Source organism: Tympanuchus pallidicinctus, unplaced genomic scaffold (genome assembly GCF_026119805.1).
Source record: "Tympanuchus pallidicinctus isolate F22 unplaced genomic scaffold, pur_lepc_1.0 scaffold5, whole genome shotgun sequence".
Classification (NCBI taxonomy): Eukaryota; Metazoa; Chordata; class Aves; order Galliformes; family Phasianidae; genus Tympanuchus; species Tympanuchus pallidicinctus.
The window spans coordinates 70,751,965-70,775,076 of record NW_026294769.1 but is presented as its reverse complement, the minus strand read 5'-3'; the positions used below and the strand labels follow the sequence as shown (position 1 = coordinate 70,775,076).

Here is a 23,112-nt window from a genome sequence, read left to right as displayed (position 1 = left end):
TCAGAGCAAGGGCAGCAAGCTAATTTTACACTGCCTCCTTCTGTGATGCTCCAGCAGATGACTTTCTACTCAAGAAGATTAGGAAAGATCACAGGAACCGGTGACACAGCTTGGCTGCGTAGGTAGTAACATAAGGCCTGTGGGTAGAAAGGTATTGAAATGCTCAGAGCTCTTTCTCAAGTGAGTGTGTTGCAGTGCCCTTCATCTATCTGTGCACGAGCAACCAGGAGAATGAAACTGCATATGAAGGAATGTGACATTTGCTTGTGTGGGAACCCAAACATATAGACTATGATATGTTTCTTGAGTCTGAATTAATCTGAGATATAAACGCTTCAGTGTGTGCTGTTATTCATAATGAAATGTTTGTGGTAAAGCTCTGTTTACAACTAGAGCAGCTTGGTTTACCCGTGTTATTGAAGAGTATATCTTTCATTAAATCAGAGCTTAGCAGAACTCTAAATTTCCATTTATTTGAGCAGTAGTGTAATAATACTTTCCTCAGATGGCAAGAAAGATTCAGGATTTTTCTGGTAATTACCTTGTTTCCACTGCTATGGATGTAAAGGCATTAAGGAGGATAGTTTTGAAGTTATATTACTTTTCCATATGGATTTTTTTCTGATGCTGTAATTACTTCCTGTTCCTTTTTAGACCTCACACACAAAACTCAATAAAGAGCAAAGGCAGAATTCTGGAGAAGGCAGGATGTAAACCTGAAGTCGTCTTTCAAAAGGGCTGTCATATTGGTATTCCCTGGAGCTGTGATTTTATATTTAGAATAACAAATATGACTTTGTTTTCTGTCCTGCTTAGGGGATAGAAAGTGATGTAATTTCTCCAGCAGCAGAGTGCTGGGACCTAGTCATCACATTTCTTACTTCCTTATTTTGAAAAATTACTGATTTGTCTTGCTTCTCTGGGCTAGTGAATAAAGGTGAGAATAAAGGTCAGGGTGAGTCCACTTTCTGATCATTCTTCTTCAAACCCCAGGATGAAGTGTACTAAAAGTGGAGGTAATAGAAAGTTATAAGTATGGTGTTTTCCCTCTGTAGTTTTCAGTAAAGCTGACATGTTCTACAATATTAATAGAAAAATTGTATGTGGGAAAAGGATCTAATACCAAGGCTTTCTTCATTCCTCTGGTCCCCCAGCGGGACCAGAAAGTAAAGCAAAGTGATGTAGTGATATCCATTCTACTTGTGCATGGTCTCTGTAGCTCTACAGCCAAGTACCTCTTCCTTTCTATAGGTTGATTTTTCTTTAGAAATTCTCTAAGATATATTGCCTTTCACCCATGGCTATTTTATCATCTAATGTGAAAATTTGGGTTAGGGACTGTGTTAGATAGTTGTGTGTTTGTAAGTCTTGATGAAATACAAAGAAAAACAGCTCCATCATTTCTCAAAGGTCTCCTTATACTAAGGCTCCCAGGCAAGTCTGGGTCTCATGCAGGGATGCCTACTGTCCTTGAAAAGGACTGTTGCTTAACATTTATTCCAGTTTCCTTCAGCAGTTACAGATAGCTGGAGGAAGCAAAATTGAAAATGCAATTATGGAAATAATTTAGCTGATGAGATTGGAGCATCCTAATGACTTATATGCCAAGCAAATTGCACAGACCTTAAAAACTATCCAATCCTATTGCTAGCAAACAGCAAGGATCCCCATGATTTCAATGGCTCTGAGGATTCATTCATCATCAAGTCTCCACTACAGCAAGATATTGCCAGTTCAGAGTCTCTCCTTGACAGAAATCAGAGGTTGAGATATGCAAGTGTCATTATCAATTGAATTTGCCAAGGTGAAATATTACTGAACCTTCTCAAGCCATTTTCATAGACATTAATAAAAAAAAAAAAAAAAAAAGAAAAAAAAAGAGTGAGTACACAGTGATTAGAGTACAGAAGATTTGAAGGTAAGAAAGGAGATAACTGAGGCATAACGAGAGCCAAAGTAGTAGAAGTAGGGGGTTAAAAAGGCTCAGAGTAGAAAAAGAAGAAACTGATGAAGCTGGAGAGGACAGTAGGAATAACTGGCCAGTGAAATCTGAGAGGAGATATATTCTATCTGCTTTGTGTACTAGGATCTTAGAAAGGTCAAAGGACCTGTCCAATTTGAACACTATCTTCAGATGTTCTTCAGATCCTGGCACTTTTTCTTGAGGATGTTAAACAGATTTGCTTATCCATTGCTAACTTACTAAATAAGTCCTACTCTTCCATCCGACTCATCTCTATATACTCTGAGATATTATGGAAAGATTATTTTGTAGGAGCTTTTTCATGTCTGCCACAGACAGCTCCCTATTCAAATTCCTTGCTCCTAGTGATGGTCCTCAGAACAGTGTAGTTTCTATTCTCACTATGTTTGGCTGAAGATAAAACCTGAATTTGTTACTTAGCTCTTTCACTTTGCGATATTTTGAAGGCTAATTTCATCCAAAGAAGAGAAGCAGTAGAGAAAAAGCCATTTAGGAAAAGGACATGGGAAACAGGATTCCTATTGGTTTAAGGGACGTAGCATAATTAGCTTTTGCTCATTGAATTTTTGTGTCAGGAGGTGCATTTGTGACACCTCCTGACAAGAAAATTTACTGAGCAAAGGTAATTACTGCAAGATTAGTCTTTCCTTTTTGAATTTACCAAAACCTAGACTTTTGAAATTGTGGAATAAAGAGCTAAAAGAAGGTCAGTATAGTCTTAACTCAAGCTCTCACCAGGGATTCAGAGCTTCCAGCAGTTTCCACATACCAAATGTGCTTTTCTTGGAGTGCATGTGGCCTGTGAGCAGTGCAGACATAACTCAAAGCTGCATGGGTAGGTGAGGTTTTGCTAGAAAGGGGTTTGGGAGAGTTTCAAGCTTCTCTCTCACCACCTTATGCTTTGTCCTGGAGGATGGAGGGGGATGTATGTGCACAGGTGTATATCTGCTCTGTCGCAGAATCGCAGAATCACAGAATCATTCAAGGATCATGAATCTCCAACCCCCCTGCCACATCCAGGGCCACCAACCTCCCCATTTAATACTAGACAAGACTGCCCAGGGCCCCATCCAACCTGGCCTTGAACACCTCCAGGGATGGGGCATCCACAACCTCTCTGGGCAGCCTGTTCCAGCGCCTCACCACTCTCATAGCAAAGAATTTTCCCTTGACGTCTAACCTAAATCTTCCCTCCCTCAACTTAAAACCATTTCCCCCTGTCCTGCAGTTATCAACTCTTTCAAAGAGTTGATTCCCCTCCTGTTTGTAGGTTCCCTTTAGGTACTGAAAGGCTGCAATGAGGCCACCCCGCACCCTTCTTTTCTCCAGATTGAACAAGCCCAGCTCCCTCAGGCTGTCTTCATAGGGGAGTGTTCCAGTCCCCTGATCATCTTCGTGGCTCTCCTCTCCTATGTCTTCTTCTAGCAACCATCATCATAGGATTATAGTAGAGTAGTTTGAGTTTGAAGGGTCATCTAGTCCAACAAAGGTTGGACTATCAAGTCTCTGATGGATGTCAGCCATGGTAAATGCCAGCCTTCTTGCTACTGTGTCTGTTAGCTGACAAGTTTGTGCATTTAGGACAACGTAACTGTCAGAAAGCTTCCCAAGAACAAGGAGAAATATGCAAAACTTACTTTCCAAAAGTTACTGGGATGATGGTGATGTTTTTGTGGAATAGGCTACGGATACGTCTGTCTGGCTTGGAATCACTTCTTTTGAGTGAAAAAAGCTTTAGTATGGTCATGCAGCCAGGTGTACACTGACATTCATTAATGCTTGCTGAATGTTAAAGACCAAAAGCTACATGTGAGCACAGTGAGGTGGTGGGTAGTGTGTTTCAGCAGTGATGACAATATGTCACCTTCACTAAATGCAGATTTTTGCAAGCACAGCATGTTGGCTCTCGTTCATTGCTGGTGAAAATAGAGAGTTGGATAGAATGGTGGTGACTGATGAAAAAATCATGTTTTGTAGCAGAACTTCCTCTATCAAACAGTGTAATTCTCTTTTTATATGTAGGAGTTTCCATGGAAATAAATTGAAGGCGTTACTTTTGGAGTGACCCACATAGATCTGTTCTTAAACTAAGCAATTTTTAGCACTGTATTTTATCTGCATGTCTTTGATTTTGACCTTTCCAGCAAGAGAAATGTCTCTTTATGCCACCTTGCAAATCTGGCTCCTAAAGCAGTTACACACTAGCAATGGTCTGTGCAGAAGTGCATTTGAAAAGTAAATGACATTAAACTTTCCATCTTAGAAGAGCAGCGGTATATCAATATCCAAATCAAATAACATAAAGCTCCCTTTGTCTGCCAGATAGGAATAAGAATGCATTATAACCCTAATATGATTTTTGCAGTGTCTCTAATATGATGAGGTTTAAATTAAAATAAATACGACTGCATGCTTTGAAGGGCTAATCAGGCTGAAATGTTCTAGCCTAATGGGTGTAACATCAGGAAATAAATGTGTATTTCTCTAGGCTGCTTGGACTTTATCAGAAGTACTTGGAAGGCTATGTGATGGGAAGGCAATAGCAAGGTGAAACACTTTGTCACATGGGTGTTCTTGGCAAAAGTCGTTAATAGGAAAATGATTTCAATGTAGTTTGTGTTGACATCCCCGTGGTCCTGATAATTGATTAGCAGAAGTCTTATTGCTTTTTAATGAACTCTTTCCCACTGACCCTTTTCATTAACTTATTTTTTTATTTATTTAGAGAAGGTACTTCTTTGTCTGCAGTATTCCAGTTCCAGCAGACAAGCATCACAAAACCTAATGATTACAATTGATTATAATGTCAAGGCTCCATTCACTTATCTATTGTGACATTTAGTTCGTTCTTTCTTTTCTTTTCTTTTCTTTTCTTTTCTTTTCTTTTCTTTTCTTTTCTTTTCTTTTCTTTTCTTTTCTTTTCTTTTCTTTTCTTTTCTTTTCTTTTCTTTTCTTTTCTTTTCTTTTCTTTTCTTTTCTTTTCTTTTCTTTTCTTTCTTAGCCCTTCTTTTCTATTTTTTTTCACCTTAAACATGCTTTACCCTTGGAAATTTTTAGTCCTTTGTCAGTATCAATTCAGTATCTTCTGATTGCAAATATGCACGTGAAACAAAGCAGTAGCTTTAGCAAAGCAGAATTGACCAGCCCTGATTTGAAACTCCTTACAAACCAGTGGTCCCTAAGACTCTGACCTGGACTTTTTTCCTACCCCAGATCATAGGCTCAAAACAATAGGCTCTGCAGATCCAAATGTCCAAAAGTTACTTTTCTGAGATATTGTTATTCTTTTTAAAAAGCATGTGCTTGCTGGCTTCCTGACAAGATCTGTCTCTCTCTGAGGTACTGATTCTGGTACAGCTTTTTTAAACACATCTCATCAGGAGAGTTACAAATTACCACTCACTAAAGAATTAAATTTCAGGCTCATCCTGAGCTGAAAGCTGTAAAATGATGGAAGTGACTGAAAGTAAATTTTGCAAGTTGTTGCTCAGTGTCAATGGAAGTAGCATTAACAAGTTATTCAAGTTGACTGCCAAGACCGAATTGGAAAGAACCTCACTCTGGTGCTAAGCTGCTCATTAGGTAAGCACACAAATATCACAGACTCCTGTGGATGAACTCATCAAGGCAAACGTTGTTGCCTTCAGTGTAATTTTGAAAGCTAAGCAAGTCATGCTCTGTTCTTGTCAGTGAAAGAAGAATTAAGAAACAGTGGAATTCAGGTGAAAATTAGAATTCTTTTCATTATAAAATCTTTCATCCTTTTTTGTCGTATGCCCAGTGTCTGAAAACCCATGGGTTCCTGTGTAATCATAGTATCTTAAAACCCACAGGTTCTTCTGTAGCCAGAAAAAACTGCGTACAGTGGAGGAATTCAAAGTTAGGAAGGGTTAATTCTACCTGTGTATCTGTGAAACTAATTTGTTCTCATGTGACATAACAGCACAAACAGATGAAAACTTTGACTATCTGAAAACAATGGGAAGAAGCTTAGGCTTGTGGTTCTTGAATTCCTTCATTCAGTCTGTTTTGTGTGGGCCAACTTGGAATCTCTCATGTGGGCCAATGGCCTGTGGGATTTCACAGGACTTTCATCAAGTTGAATGAAATGTACTTCTATTCTTTTTCTATAATTTCAACCAAGATGCCTCTGCACTTTGGGCTTCCTCATTTGAAATGTGCTATTAGCTGTTGTTTTCCCTCCCGGGTAGTGACTTCTAGAAGCACCAGAGGTAGCAAGGAAGTTCCCTTTTCTGAAATATGCTCACTGTAGACAAAAATTGAAGTATTTCAGGTGAGCACCTATAGCTCATGCTTCTGAAGATTCCCTGGGGAACATAAGATGCTTTAGTTTTCATTAGAAATAAAGTTGGGGTAAATGCTGACACAGGTTTAACTGTTCTCACTTTGAAATCCAACGTGCCTGGTTGTGTTTAACATTTGTTTCTTTTAATACTGTGGAAACCTGCAACAACCTGCTCCATTAACATTAATTATTGAGAATGCAAGTGTTTAATTATGAGTTATAATAAAACTGGCCTAAATAATCATGAAGTGAAAGCATAAGAGAGAAAATAGTCTCCCTACAGAAATCATACCAGCAGTCTGTCTGTGTTTTGTGCAGGTGATTCCAGCCTTTGCTCTGCCTGTGTGCATGAAAACAACGTTTACAGCAGAATATTTCAGATTTTGTACAGGAACGAAGAGATCATTCTTAATGAATCAATGAACTTCAGAGTACATCTGCTTCTGGATGGCGAAAGGGTGAGTTGTCTTGGGATGTCCATAAAAAACAGGAGGGTTGGGATTCCTCATACCTGACTTTAAGTGTCCATCACAAATGCCTCCACTAATCTATATGCTGTCACAGGTCTCATCAGTATAAGTAATAGAGGTGAGTACATGAGTTATCTGACCTACTGTCAGCATCTGCATTAGGAGATCCGGTACTCATCATACATATACATATATATATATGTATATGCTGATGAAGGTGCTTGGAATAATTTGTTTAGATGCAAGTGCCTACACTGTTAACATCTATATTAGGACAGTTAGAACCTGGGCTCTGTGCCTATTATCAAATATAGTCTACACCATGGATTTCTAGTGGAATAATGTGTTGATATCCTGCAGTGTGTCAGTGAATCAGAAACTCAAACTCAAGTGTGTCTACTATAATTTGTCATTTGTGCACTAGATCACCTATTCTACATATGCATAGATCAATCTCACCTGACAAAGTCTTCTGCATCTTGGTTCTCCCCTTATCATATATTACTATTACCTTCTCCTCTTTCCTTGTGACTGTTCTTTTGCCCAGCAGCCACAATATTGTGACCAAGTTGCCCAATCCCTTTCCATCAAAGTTCTCTTAGCTTTTGTTATCACTGCTCCAGACAGCAGGAATGTATGTTGTTACAGCTTACTGTCCCTATTGTCTTCCTGTTGTGACAACTCCCTCAAGCCAAGTACCCACACAAATGAAGTACATGATCTGAAGCACTCATCCTGAGAGGGATATCTGACTTCCTCTTATTGATCAGAAACCAATGTCTCCCAGTGTTTTTCCCTGTATCTTAGAGTTACAAGACTGGAATAATGTTAGAGTACAATTTTTCCAGAATTTTACACAGAAGCAGGAGAAAGATTCATTCGAGCATGACAACTGATTGTGGCCAATGTGCCATTTCTGTGTTTTGCCTGCACGACTGGTACAGAGTATATGGCATGAGGATCTTCTGTCAGTGATAATGAGAGAAAAACTACATCAGTTATTTTTTGTCAGATCAGCTTGCTGTCAAAAACAGTTGAATAGTCCCATTAGTTGAACAGCCAGCATGAATCGTGTGCTGTGTATTGGGCCAGAGATGCTCAATGGACCTTTATTGTATAACTTTGAACATAAAGATATTTAAAATTTCTATTTGCACTCATTCCAACCCATATGTACTTGGATTTTGTAGAGATCTAAATTAAAATGTGTAAAGAAACTAATTTAAACTTATTTCTCATATTCCATTTCCTTCTCCCTTTTTTTTTATTTCATCGTAAGTTGTGATCAGTTTATTGCCCCCTTGAATTGTTGTTTGAATGCTTGCAAGAAAAAAATATTAAATGTATTAATATTTGTTCTACAAATGTTCCAACATTTTAAAATGAATGTTAATTTTATACTTCCACAGTGGAACATCTCTGATTAAGCATCCCACCCCTCAAATTACAGCAGTTTCCACTCTGTTAAGCAGCGATGATTTCTGATGATGTTTGCATTAATATTCAGAAGAGCTGTACACCTCACAAAATTGAAGAAATAATCCCACTAGATTCCTCACAGTTAAAACTCATCCTGAATCTTCTGTCCCATGTTCATCACACTCACCTTTATAGAGGAGGCCCCTTGGGAAAAAGATAACTGCTCAATTCTGTGTTTGCACAGAGAGATTTTATAAAGAGAAAAGTTCCTTATCTCTGTATGATGGCTGTTTTGACTTTTTGAGTGTGTAGAATATGATGATTAACAGGTTTCTTGGCCCCAAATGAGCTGCTGAAGATAGTCTAAAGAATCAAATGCAAAAAAGTAAAGGTTTGTAAAACTTTCTGCCTTAGGTGGTTAGCAAAATTCACTTCTTAATGTTCCTAGGCCTCGGATTTATGCTGTGTTATTTAATCCTCCCGGATTGTAAAAATTCAGTATAAATACGGGAGGAAGCAAAGAGTGCTGCTTAACAGGGCACCATGCTCAGAAGACTCCTGTTGGTGATTCTTCGATTCTATGATTCTATTATATTTGCAACTACTGCTGAGAGACAGTATTGCATAGTGTTGCATGTCTGTCAATATGATATGTCTGATGCAATTCTTGCAATGTAGTTTTGTGGAACTACATATAGGTCAGTGCATTCTATTTATTACTTAGTTTATTTAGTACTCAATAGATGCCAGCTGTATTTAAATCTGTTTACTGCTGTGGTATTTATTTTTAATTGAGGGTGAAGCATTTGTTTGCTGCTTTTTTGTCTAAGTCAACAATACGGTAAATATACAAGATAGTTAGGCTGCAAAATGGGGATATTGAGTTTATATGCTCCAAGTAATTTCTGCTGCCAGAGCTGATGCTATCGAATATTACATCAAGGAAGCAGTATGCGTTCTTCTCATGGTGCTAGAGTAGTTCTGTTGATGAGATAGGCTCAATTAAAAAAAAAAAAAAATACAGGAAAATAGAAAATACCCATGTGCATGTTAAGATTAGATTATTTGCTACTGTTTTATTTCTGCACAGCCAGGATGAATACTCAAATTTTTGTCTGATGTTAAATGGAAGAAACCTCAATTATCCATCTAGAACTGACACTTAAGCGTACTTTCACCATTTAAATGGTGCTCTAAAACTGTATTGAATGCCTTTTTCTATGTCATCCCAGAATGCAGTACTCTTTGAATTTGAAACAATTTTGCAGACTCTGTTGTTACAGAGAAGTCTAACTTTCTTTCAATCTTGCTAAAGAAGAAGCTCTGCCTTTTTTTATCAAGCTGTACAACAAGTAATTTGCCTCCTTGCTTGCTGGCTCAGTTGGAGAACAATTTAGTAGCTGATGGAAGATAGAATGAGGCATGCTGGAACATAACAGTACTTGTAGAATTTGTACTTTCCAGAAATGTAAGTGCGATGAGACAGCCAGATCATTCAGACTGACCTCCTGGATAAACTGTTAAATATTATGGAAGTACATCACAACAGTTGTGGAAACTTCATTTATAGAGTTGCTCTTAGGAAACAAATCAAGGAAATAACCATAAAACTGAAAAAAATAAAATTCAAATTTGAAATGATGCATTTGATTCAAGACTGCTTCAAGAGAAATATGAATATGTTAGTTTGCATATACGCTTTACTGCATGAAATGCTTCTGTTTTTCATATACAAAACTTTTTACTGAATAGATTCCAAAGAGTATTTAATAAAATACATTTCCTTATGAATGTATTCTTTTGGTGAGGAGAGAGTCAGAGGGTAGAAAAGAGCCTGAATTCTGGACAGTGTTTCCTGGAGTATTTTGTGCTCTCAGCCAAATATGTTGTGTTTTTTTTTCACAAGCTAGGCCAAGGTTGGAGTACCAGGGGAAATGTTGACTCAGTCAGTCCAGTAATGAAGATCTTTCTATGAGATACAAGTGAGCGTTACAAGGAACTACTGGGCGACATTAGACTGATGTGAACAATTTAAATTTTTGTATTTCCACAAAGGTATTTATCTATCTCCTCTTCCATCAGTTGTAATTTTAATCATTAACACAACTCTTCAAAAAACACCAAAAGACCCTTCTCAGTGTATCTAGGAGCACTGCTCCTTGGCTTAGACAGTCAAACATGAATTATATTTCAGAGAACTTTTTCAGGCTAATTTGTTAAGTAGGCTCATTTAAAATCTTAAATCTTTACTTCAGAGAAAAACGAAAACAAAAAGACAACAACAAAACTGATGGTATGTCAAACTTTTGGACAACTATGCATTCTGTAGATGATAAATGTGGAAATAACCATAACAGTCCCAGTAGTACTAAGAAAAACAATGATTATTTCCTTTGAAGACAATATTATTACATACTGACAAATGATAGTGTCTCTTCTGTATGGGAAAGACATTTCAATTTTTCTCTTGTAAAGGACCTAATGCTGCTATGGTTCTAATACATGAAAATAAGTAAAACACAAGAAAATCAGGAGAATTAAAGTGATACAGTAACTTTCATCGTATAACTTTTATACGTAACTGTCATGTCTAAGAGTTGGATTGGCTTCTAGGTAATGTGTGTACATGGAGAAAAGAGATTTAGACATTCAACCTATACATAAGCATTTTAATGTTATTTTCTCCTGAAGATTTCTGTTATTTTAAATCCGTAGCCCAATTTTCACTAGCTTTATAATTTAAACCTCCAATATACAAAAGAAAATGTGTTATCTCTGTAGTGAGTACTGTGATATGATTATATGTGGGTTTTGCACTGTGCTGAGCAATCTGATTTCAGTATAGTTGTGGAACTAAAAATAAAGTTGCTCAGTTGCACCTTAATGCATGATCCTGCGCAGAAATGAATATCTCTAAGTCTCTCAGATACCTACTCATTGCCTGAAGGTGTTCTAGGCAAATGTTTCTAGCCTGCTATATCTAAAGCTGTTCAATTTCTGAAACAGATTCAGTGACAGCTGAAGGAGTTCAGTAGGTCTTGGGCAAAAACCCAAAATTTCAACCCTTCTGTGGGCAGATGAGGTTTGCTTTGTCTGATGCTCTGTAATTGATTTTAATTCCTAGTTTAAATTCAGAGTGTAACTTCAATAATGATTATTTCTTTTGCAACTGCCAGCAACTGTGATTTTGGTGACAACAACTCATTAAAAAGGAAAAAAACCTTTTTTTTTGCTGGAGACTTACTTCCAGATGTTTTGAGACAAACACAAAAGAGAAGGCACATTTTTAGAGAACAGAGGCTGGAATTTTCTTCTCACATCTCAGTGCCTGTGATTATGCTAGGAGAAATACCATATTAGAAGGCTCTATATTTTACATCTTTAATTATTTTCATGAAGTACAATCAATCCTTGACTATAACTGTTCTTGCTTCCACAGGAAAAGGTACACTGCAGGAGGAGTTTGAGCTTTGGAAAATGTATCTAAACTTATCATATTTCCTATACAAATCCTACTAGTCAAATTGGGTTAGATTCCTCTGACACTGTCTTTGGTGAATTTTTTGTATATTCTGCTAAGGTGCTAACTTGACGGAAAACGTAGAATTCATCTTGTTTAATGTAAGCTATCTAAACTGAAGTGTATTTTCCTTTGTATTTTGCAGAGAATATGGTTCAGGTGCAAATCAGTGAGAAACTTCCTTCTCAATCCGTCAAATACTGAGAAGAGGGGCGGGGAGTCTGGATGGCATCAGCTTGATGAGAAATTAGCTAAAAGACAAATTATAAGAGACCAGAAATTGTCATAAGTGTCTGAGCCATTAATATTTGAGTCAAAAGAGTAAAGAACCAGAAGGTTTCATGGCCATTTTTCAACCAAGAAGAAAACCATTTTTGACATGGCAGAACTGCCATGAGCAGGCAAAAGCACCTTCAACTGCTCTGGTTCCCTGACTCCTTCAGTAGTGACTGCTATTATATTTTTTCTGTTCTGCCATGGCAAAGGGATGCTACTGTTGCTTAATATTTTTGCCTTTGATTTTGTCAGGGAAACTTTTGCCTTCAATGTTGTAGATACCAATTTATGAAAGTAGCCTTTCCTTTATCTTTTGTAGGTGGAAGATGCATTGAGTGAGGCAGATTTTCAGCTCAAGTTGGACCTGCATTTTACTGATAGTGAACAACAGTAAGTGCTGTTTTAAAGCTTACTTGGTAATACAACAGTTTCTTCGGTTTGGAAAATGGCTTCAATGAAGTGAGAGTTCTTTTGGAATGAAGGCCACTGAAAAGAAGGGTGTATGTCTTTCATTTGCCTTAATGTTGAAGTCTTTCCATTTTTCCTCTCTGTGTTTGAAAAGTGTATCTCATAGTCCTCTTCTGAAGAGCATTTTCATTTTTAAGTGTGTGTTAAATGTTGTTCAATTTCTTCTTGCTATTAAAGTCAAAGGAAAATATCATCATTTAGGGGCTAAGGTTGAGGAATGCATTTATCTCAGGAGTCATCCAAGTGACTGAAGATGGATGTATGAACATGTTAAGTTCTTTTATTGTGTAGAAGCTCAATATTTTAGGAGGAGAGGGTTTTGACTTTGATTTCCTCCCAAAATCTTAAAGAAGTGGAAATAGCATCCATTTCTGAGACATAGCAGTAGATGTGATCCCAGAACTTATTAAACCTTGCTGAATGACAGAAAGGGCTTCTGATTACTGCAGCAAATGCGTTTCATGTGTTTGCATTCATATCCATAAAACACCTTAACAAGTTTCAAGTCACATGTTTCCTTTATCTTGAAGATAGAAGAAGTGAGACCTTATTCTCCCAGGCAGGTGGGATCGTCAATCATCAGCTGCAATGATGATGGGTTTAGGAGGGAAGAAAACCAAACATAAATGAAAGTCAGGAATAAAAAGAAAATGAAACTTTCAGATTCTGAGGAATTTGTGGCTTAATGCATATGTTTAATATCTGCTATCATCTGAATGAATTACCTGTATACTTTAAACAAAAGTTATGATATTAATAGAAAGATATTTTGCAAATCTTACTGGAATTTCCTGGGACTAGCCATGCACTATACTTAACTAACTCATTATAAATTTATGTAATTCTGGAAAGCAATTTTCTTGTATCAGAAGTGTATTTAATGCTGTAAAATAAACCTTTTTAGGAATGAATTGCAGTTTAGGAGAATGGGGCTAGCATGATCCCAGTATTTCATTCTACTGTTGTATAAGTGATTTTGATACTGCGTTGACTGCATACCAGAAAAGTTATTCTAGAATAGTCATAAGCAACATCTATTTGAAAATTTTAACTTGTATTTTCTGAAAATAGAAGAACCCAATCCTAACTCTATTGTTTTTCTGTGGTTACTTTGCTTACTCCTTTGTTTGACCTCCTGCAAAAAGTTTTTCACATCAGCTGTGTAGAAAGATACTCCAAGTAGGGGTGTTTCCCAGGCATTGGTATTGACTCTGATCATGTTCAGTATCTTTGCTGATGACCTGGATGAGAGAATAGAATGAACCCTCAGCAAATTTGCTGATGCTACAAAGCTGGGGGGAGTAGCTGGCACACCAGAAGGCTGTGCTACTTATTCAGCAAAATCTAGACAGACTGGAGAGTTGGGCAGAGAGGAACCTGATGAGATTCAATGAGAGGAAGTGTAGTACATTCCTGGGGAGGAATAATCACATCCATCAGTGCATGTTAGGGACTCACCTGCTGGAAAGCAGCTTTGTGGAAAAGGGTCAGGATGTCCTGGTGGACAACAGGTTGGCCATGAACCAGGAATGCGCTGTTGTGGCCAAGAAGGCCAATGTTATCCTGGGGTGCATTAAGAAGAGCGTGAGAGAGTTAAAAAAATATAGGGAACTTCTAGAAAGAATCCAGTGGAGGGACACAAAGATTATTAGGGGCCTGTAACCTTTCCCTTATGAGAAAAGGATGAGAGAGATGGGAATGTTCAGCCTGGAGAAGAAAAGTCTCAGGGAGGATCTTAGCAATGCTTATAAATATCTACGGGGCAGGAGTCAAGTGGATGGGGACAGTCTCTTCAGTGGTGCTCAGCTTCAGAACAAAAAGCATTGGGCACAAACTGGAACGCATAAAGTTCCGTACGGACACGAGCAAAGCTTTTTTACTTTGAGGATGACAGAACACTGGAACAGGCTGCCCAGAGAGGCTGTGGACTCTCCTTCTCTGGAAATATCCAAAATCTATCTGGATACTTTCCCACGTAACCTGCTATAGGAAATCTGCTTCAGCAGATGAGATGGATTATGGTCTCCAGAGATCCCTTCCAAACCTTATAATTCCGTGATTCTGTGATTCTGTGGCTATGTCCTGCCCTCTGACATAGGACTGCTTCTACCTTTCACAGACTGCCTGAAGAAAAATAGATTATTGATACATTAAAAATTACAATTAGTGATCTGTCCTGGCTTTGGGCATTCATATAAGCTGAGCACTTTTCTACCTGCCTGTTACTTTTTAGTAACATTTGATGAGTCCAGAACTGGTATATGGGTGGACAGCAAGGATAATCATGAAGAGAAATTGAATCTGCATCATATATATTTCTTTTAGTACATCATGTTTCTATTTGTTACATTTGTGATTATACTAGGTAGAAGTATAATATAAGATACTCATCAGTTATGTAAATCCTGTTGAAGCTGTGAATTTTACCAGGAAGTAATAAATATTCAGCTCAGGCCACCTCCCAGTCTGCTACTTGTGGCGTGTTATAGGCTGTGACAACTCAAGCTTTCACTAATCCTTGTAAACTGCCTTCTTTTCTAGGCTGAGAGATGTTCCAGCCATCCCCATGATCAGCAGCCGTACGCTATGTCTTCACTTCCACCCCCAGAGAGGCCTGCACCACCATGTTCCTGTCATGTTTGACTATTTCCACCTGTCAGTGATATCCGTCACAGTGCATGCGTCACTGGTAGCATTACACCAGCCTCTGATAAGGTAAGGGACTCAGAAATGTCTCTGACAGGAGAGATCTCTCTTCTGAATACATTTCCTTATTGTATGGAAGGAGTGGAGATTATAATTTATTTTCAAGTTTTTTAGATCTGGGCTAGGTTTCTAGAGATTGGGGATTAGTTTTAGACTCTGACATAAGCTCCTTCCCTTGGTAAGACATTCAGGATCTGACCAAAAACTATCAGAGTTTGCAGAAATTTCAGGCGCTTGATCTCTTTATTCTCCACCTGTAACACTAGTGAAATTTCTCTTCTCCTTGTCTGTCTTTTCTCTTTAGTTGAAAAGCACCTGAGAACATTAACATTTTTTCGCTTTAGGACAGTAGGTCTCTAATCTCATCTCTGGCCTCTGAGCATTAGCATAATTCATAAAAGGGCTGGAAGGAGGTATGTACGAATTAGTACGTGATAAGCCTTCTATTGAAGTTTTATTTTGCAGCATCATCCGATTTGATCGTGCAGCATTGTAACACTAGATGCCACGGTGTGATTTGTGTTATCTGATTCATAATGACAAGAAAATAGTTCAGAACTCCTTCAAATGAAATAGGACTAGAGGTCAATATCCTCTACTTTTAGAGGGAGTGAGGAGAAGCTAATGTCTTTAAGGCAATTTACCTTCTGTCCAGTCTGGTCATCACAGGAAATAAGAGTGCTGAGAGGAAGAGAGCTCTTTGGGTTTTGGAACTGAATGCAGTGTTCAGCACCGTTCAACTTTTTTGTTCTAGCAGAGCCTTGCTGTGTGCCAAATGTCTATTGAGTTTGTCAAAAACTGTGCAGTGACCACTGTGTCAGAAAGAAAAAGATGCTCCTCTAGACTCTTTTTTTTCCTCAGATTTCCTGTTTTGACTTGATATGTCTTTTCTTGTTTCTTCATTTGTGTAAATGTGTGATGTGTACTTGGTGGCATACAATGAATTATGGTTATAAAAGGTTGAGCTGTGACAGCATTGTGAGTTGCATTAACACATCAGACAAACATATCTGTCTTTTCTTCCTCCACTGAGGTTTAGGTAACTGCTGTTATTTCCTAGCTGTTACATGTAGATATTTAAAATAGTGAATTCAATTGTATCAGACTACTCCTAACCGGATAATTTTGTTCAGATAATTTATCCATTGTTCTACTATACAAAAGAATGGAAGAGCCATAGTTATCAGGCTTTAATTACTGTTTTCAGTGCTTTGTTATCCTCTAATGAATGGAACTACAGAGAGTTGTTACAGCTATTAGGCATAAATCCCATAATAAGCAACTGTTCTACAGTCAGATTATTATAGCTTTTAGAATATAATTTTGTGGACATTTATGAAATATACTGTATTTTTACTTAATGTAATGGAATGAAGGTTCTGACAACACAATATAGAGTTTCATTTGCTTAAGCCAGTAAAATTGCTTTGAAGTGTGGTACTGAGGATTTGTCTTATTCTTGATAAATATTCAAAGTGTAAAGAGTTCTTATATCATGCACTCTCTACATATAAATCAGAGTGAAGTCAATAGTGTGAAAGAAATGTCACTGTGAAATATTTTGAAACAAAACCAATCCAATAAAACTTATTTTCTCTTCTCCCTTCTCTTCTCCCTTTTCTCTTCTCTTACTTGCTTAGCACTTGTTATTGAGACCTTGGAACAAAAACTTTAATTTTAAATTCACATTTTTATTTCCAATACAACAGAAAGAACTTTAATGATTGGAAAGTCCTTTTTGTCACATTATAGTAAAAATAAAATCGTTATATTGCCTGGGAAAGACATAAATGCTGTATTTTACTATGCTTTATTTTACTGCCTTACACTGTTCTGTCGTAATATTTTACACATATATACTTTATTTATACACATATTTGTACTCATATCTATGACAACAAGGATTCTTGTTAGACATACCCTGGAAAAAAAAACCTCACGTATTATTTGGAATTAAAATTTACTTCTGTTTTGAAGTTATCCTGGAGAACAATTTTGCCTGAAATAGCTGTCCACTCACATTCTCCCTATGGGCTCAGATTCTCATATTTCTTAGATCTGTTGGCTAATTAGATACTCTTCTACAAATCCTTCCCAGGTACCTGTATTTACATAGTAGAGAAAGCAGTATGATTGATTCTGGCCTTTCCCTGCTGAGTAATGCTCACCAACAAAAAGTTCAAGCAGATCAAATCTAATTTTTAGAAAATGAATAATTTTATACCAATGTTTATCCTGGTTAATAATTTCTTATACAAGTAAATATTATTATTAGGTTTGATACTTCGAAGCCTTCATCTCTTATAGATCTGAGAATAATTGAAGTTCTGGATTCAATGATTCTTTGCAGGACACTGGATGGAAAATTTGTGACCCAGCTTGGACTCCAATTTTCTGCTTAGTCTTTCATTCATACCAGTTTCATTTCTGGCATCAATTGTTGACTTTATCTCCCTCTCACTAGCTTCACAAGTCGTCCAGTTTATAAGCAGAACAGGCAGCTAGCAGCCCAGCACCAGTAGTTAGATAAGGTGCCCTGATCCAGTTTAGCCCAGGCCTCAATAAATATTTCTTCTTTTCCCAATGGGGCACATACGTTTCCATGTTGTGCAGTTTAATAAGTCTTAGGCATGCTTCATGCTCAGTTTCTTTCTTAAGTTGAACTCTTTTAGGACACACACAGAAAGAAGCATGGTTATATGCTTCGTTAATTCCAAAGACCTTTGGACCACTCCTTCTCAAGAGGAGTTGGCATACTATGCTGTTTGTTAGAAAAAATACAGCTTGTGAATAATCTCTGAAACAAGTGCCAACATTCTGTAAGTGCTGTAAGCAAGATATGTTCAGTGATATTTTAGTGCCCCGAGCTTGCTGCTGTAGGAATAAGAAGTAGAATCAAAGGAACATTGGTATTTAAAGGTTTCAGTCCTGACCTAATTCATCTCAGCTCTACTGCACTGAGGAATCAGGACAGCCCTGGCCATCCTTGAGTAATTTTATCTTACCTAAATCCTTTTTTGCCCAGACATTTCCAGTTCCTCAAAACCAGCACCAGTGACATTATCTGTGTGAAATACACACTGTATCTGTACTTTCCTGTGCACCTTGAATCTGGGTGCTGGGTCAATTTTCCTACAATCCTGAATGTAGCTGGCTCCTACTTATGGACAGCTTATGTCTGAAACTGCCACAGAATTCATCCTGGGTAGAAAAGGTTATGACTTACTTTTCCTGTCCCTCATTTGCAAATAATGTAATCTGCAGAAAGAAAATTGAGTATTTATGTGGGAAAGAAATATTACTTCCATAAAATGTTTATTTAAATAGTGCTGTTCCATTTTTTCTCTCTAAGAATTCTTGAATAATTACTGGTTTATTCTGTGCATTTTCTTTTTATTTGTTGCTATTTCTTTTATATTTGCAATGGTGAACCTCTGTTTCGACATGCTGTTCTCCTGACCTACAAACCAAGAAATCACACAAGAAAAAACTATTTATGAGTCAAACTCTAATTAAAAACAAACAAACAAGCATTAAAAATTGTTACCATCTGTCTTTGTCTGATTTCAAATTTTATAGCAAGATAACCTATGTTCAGGGCAACTTAACCAGTATTTTCCAGCAATCAGAATCACTACAGATTGCAATCTGGATTCCACGCTGACTCTGTTTGGGATCTAGGGAGAATTCTTTCTTCTGTTAGAAATGCTATTTTAATAATTCTTAAGAGTCTTACTCAAGAAGCTCAAAGCATTTTACAATCGCTCATTATAACCTTAGTGAAAATCCTTGTGTAAGAGGGAGTCCAGGGTAACACAACCTGTAAATATCCACCTAATTTTCTAAAAAAATTAAGCAAGTTCCCTTACTGAACTTACATTCTGGTACAGTCACAAGACTGTCGTTTCTTGTAATTGGAAATGTGAGGGTTTTTGTTGTTGTTGTTTGATTTGTTTTGTTTTACTTTCTATTTTTGTAGTTTTACCTTTTCATATAATGCATGAGCATTTTTTGCAAATAAGATTCAGAGTCCAATCTGCTTCTATTTTTCCCCAACTGTAATGAAAGCTACAATTTGTGAAGAACTTACATTTTGCTTACCAAAGAAAAAAAGTTTTCATCTTGAAAAATCTGAATGAAAAATTTTAAAATATCACCTAACTTTGTATCAATTTAATGGAGGAAGGAATGTTATCTCATTTATATATTAAATAATAGTCCACCAAAGATAAAACCTAAGGAATGACTACTTAATACGTTGTGCAGTGCAAGAACTAGAAGGTGCCACATTCAATTCTGCAACAGCAGGTTGAAAATGAACAGAAAGTCTAGCACATACTACAGTATGCAGTTATTTCCATAAGATTCTGTACAGGCTAAAAGTATAAATCAGAAAGGCATGGACTCAAAGTCATATAAAATAATAATGACTGCAGAAATAATTGCATAAATATAACCTCAAAGTCAGAAAGTTCTTCCCAAAATGTCATTCTAGGTGGTGCAAAACCCTTTTTTTTTTTTTTCAGTTTAAACCTCCAAATGACCAAAAATGTCAGTTACATCTTCCTCTGTAAGATGGAAGGGAGGGGAGCAGAGGGACAGCACTGAGCTCTGTTCTCTAGTGACAACAACGGGACTCAAAATGATGACATGGAGCTGTGTCAGAGGAGGATCTGGTAGGGTTAAGGAAAGGTTCTTCATTCGAGGGTGCTGGGCATAGAACAGGCAGTGGGGCTGATGGAGTTCAAGGAGTGTTTGGACAATGCTGTTAGTTACAGGGTTTGGTTTTTGAGTGGTCCTGTGCTGAGCCAGAAATTGGACTGGATAATCTTGTGGGTCTCTTCCAACTCAGAATATTCTGTCATTCTTTGATTCTATGATTACGTGCTTCAGAAGGCACTAGGGGAACCTCAACAATCTGTAAGACATCCAGTTAAACTTGGCCTCAGCAGTCAGATGACATTTTGGCAGGTTTCCCAAAAAAGGTTTCTGTTTTACAGTGCTGTGTGAAGTCAATTTCCATAAAACCAGCAGATTAAAATCCCTTCTCAGCTGTAAAAGCAAAAGATAAATAAATAAAAAAGCAATAAAAAGTGCTTTTCTCCCCCTTAAAACCTTTGAAAGCTTTGCTAATATTTAAATGAGTTTTTCATGGGTAGGCGACATTCATTTAAGCTTCTCTCTGTTACCACAGCAATCATTTTTTATTTCTGATTATTGAGCCTTTCCAACGGACCAGAGCAGACATCACCATCCAATAACAGATGAAATTGTTCAGCGCACCATTTATCTTTTGGCTCTTTGTAATTGCTTTATTTTATTTATTTATTTGTATCTTAAATGTAAGGATAGACTTCCTGCTGCTCTGAAGCAGCAAGCTAGCAATTTGTTGGATTGCATCAATTAATATACATTAACAAGGCCAGATAGATGCAAAGACTTTCTATACCATCCTCCCCCTCATGGAATGTTCTTTTTCCTAGCATATAACTACTGTGGGATATACAGAAACCAGCAATTTAGAGTTAGAGAGGAAGTGGGAATTTGTGATTAACCTAAAATTTTTCAATTTTCCTGATTTTACTTGAAATTTGTTTTCTATTTTGCAAGTTACTGAGTTTTCCTGCACATCAGAACCTCATCTATTACTTGGGTGATAACAAGTATTTCTACTCCTCTCTTTTGTCTTAGCATAAACGCCCTCTCCCTGCTGGTAACAGTCACAGGATGAGAGGCTTTAAGTTGTGCCAGGAAAGGTTCATGTTGCATATTAGGAAATATTTATTCTAAGAGAGTGGTGAGGCATTGGAACAGGCTGTCCAGGAAGGTGGTGGAGTCACCATCCCAGATGGTGGAGATGTTCAAGAAAATGGTAGATGTGACACTGAGAAATGTAGCGAGCATGATGGGGATGAGTTGGTGGTTGGACTACATGATTTTAGAGATCCTTTCCAACCTTAATGATTCTATGATTCCGTGATTCTTTCATTTGTCCTGTGTTTCTGTAATGCAGTCAACACTCTAGCCTATCCTTAAAAACTGAACAAAGTGTAGAGACACATGAATTATGGCTGATCTGAACTGACATAGCCTCATGATAAACAGTGAGTTAGGGGTATATGCTCAAATTGGAAAGTTTTGGCAGAGTAAATGCTATTGCCCTGTGGCCTTTGTTTCTTTCAGTTTATAGTTGGAAATTATTTTTTTGTGCTACCCCTCGCAGGAGGTAATTTGGGATACCTAGGTGGGAAGCATCATTTGACAGTGAGTGCTGATCCTGATCTGAGAGCTATAGCACAAGCTCAGGGACATTACATCTGCACTGAGTATGAACAGCAAATACGATGGAATTTTTTTCTTCTGAGCAATTAATTTTTTCAATTCCACCTTTACCTGTGTGCTTTTTAAGATCAACTGTGGAAGCTTGCATTGGTTTTTTAGACTCAGATTTTTTTTTTCTCAATGTGTTCCCCACAAGTAGCCTCATTTCTCTCCAAATCTTGATGTAGTTTATGCACAGCACATACTAACGGCATTTATATCACCTAATTTTAGTTGTTTGTAAGGCAGTCATCCTTATCTCTCTTTATAGTCCACAATAACAACTAAGTGCTTTGGGAATGAAGTTCATCTGACCTCTTTGATAGGACTACTTCAGAAAGAGATGACTCACACCCTGGATATGCCCATTCCTCTCCAGCCTACATCATTAGTGGAGATGTAGACATTTGGTCAGATTAATCCAGAGTAAGTTCCCTAGTTATTCATCAGGACTCCGGTGGTTACAGTGTTGAACAGACTCCAGGCATGGTTTTTCATTATTAAGAAATTCATCCTATAAGACAGGAAACATACACAATTCAAACAAGAAGAGTTATATGATTAACACCAGAAAAATGCTTCATGAATCAAGATGCAAGCTGATGAATAGTTGTATGAGAACATTATCTATGTAGATAAATGAAAAGATTGTCCTGTTGAGATGTTAGGCTGGAAAAAGGCATGTAAGAAAGCAGAAGGAGGACTGAAGGAAAAATAACATCCAACCCACTGAACTGAATGCCAAGATGGAAAGCCTCATTCACATAGTTTTAGCTAGTGCATATTGAACAATGTTCATTTAATAAGGGAAACACGTTGTCTGGACCTACAAGATCGACTGGAAATAAATAGCCAAATAAATAAATACTGCAAGTATTTTCTTCACAAGGGAGGTAATGTCTCTTTAACAAAACTGCTCTGATTATTTTTCTTATTTTTTCTTCACTTAGTTTTGCTCGTCCAGGGAAAGGTTCATGGCTTGGTAAAGGCAGCTTGGATATAGGACCAGAGCAATCCAGTATATCATTAGAAAATCTTGTGTTCGGAGCTGGCTACTGCAAACCCACTTCATCAGAGGTAAGAAGGGTGGGCAATAATACTTCACTTCTATTTGGTCACACAAAATGTTCATGTTGTATTGAAAGAATACGCCCTGGTTTATGTCATTAATATAGGGATTTCTTTTGAAGAACCCTTCATTTCTCTAGAATTACCCAGCATTTGCATTCACAGCTACAGTGCTCAGACCACTCTCAGAAAAGTTCAGGAAGTATGGATATTCCCCTGATTACCAATTAACTTTCAGGGTTGCATTCACTTGACCAGATGTTTGCTTTAGGGTGAAATTAATTATTCAGTAAAAGATCCTTATTTTCAGATCTTGTGTTTACCAACCAGAGGCCTTGAGTAGTTACTAATAACGTGATTAGCAGTAGGCCAAAGCTGGTGGCAAAAAGGAACTTGGAAGGGCTTGTGTCTGAAATACTGAGGAATGAGTACAGTGTGTGTTTTGTTGAAGGGGTGTTATGTACCTAGCCTTACTTGAGGCAGGTCCCATAATTAGTGTATGCCTTTGATCTTGCTATTTACTGTAGATGATGAACAGAGATTATTGTGCAGCTTTTAGAACAAAGTCATCTGT

At 37.4% G+C, this 23,112-nt stretch overlaps 1 protein-coding gene across 2 annotated transcripts in view; it reads left to right on the top strand.

Annotated features, from left to right (window-relative positions):
* FAM135B (family with sequence similarity 135 member B) overlaps positions 1-23,112 on the top strand; it is a 177,190-nt gene that overhangs the window by 110,043 nt on the left and 44,035 nt on the right. For both annotated transcript variants that reach the window (XM_052703566.1, XM_052703567.1), the window contains exons 4-7: positions 6,609-6,748; positions 12,295-12,365; positions 14,985-15,158; positions 22,421-22,547. In XM_052703566.1, the coding sequence (XP_052559526.1) occupies positions 6,609-6,748; positions 12,295-12,365; positions 14,985-15,158; positions 22,421-22,547 (512 nt within the window). The remainder of the gene's footprint in view (positions 1-6,608; positions 6,749-12,294; positions 12,366-14,984; positions 15,159-22,420; positions 22,548-23,112) is intronic.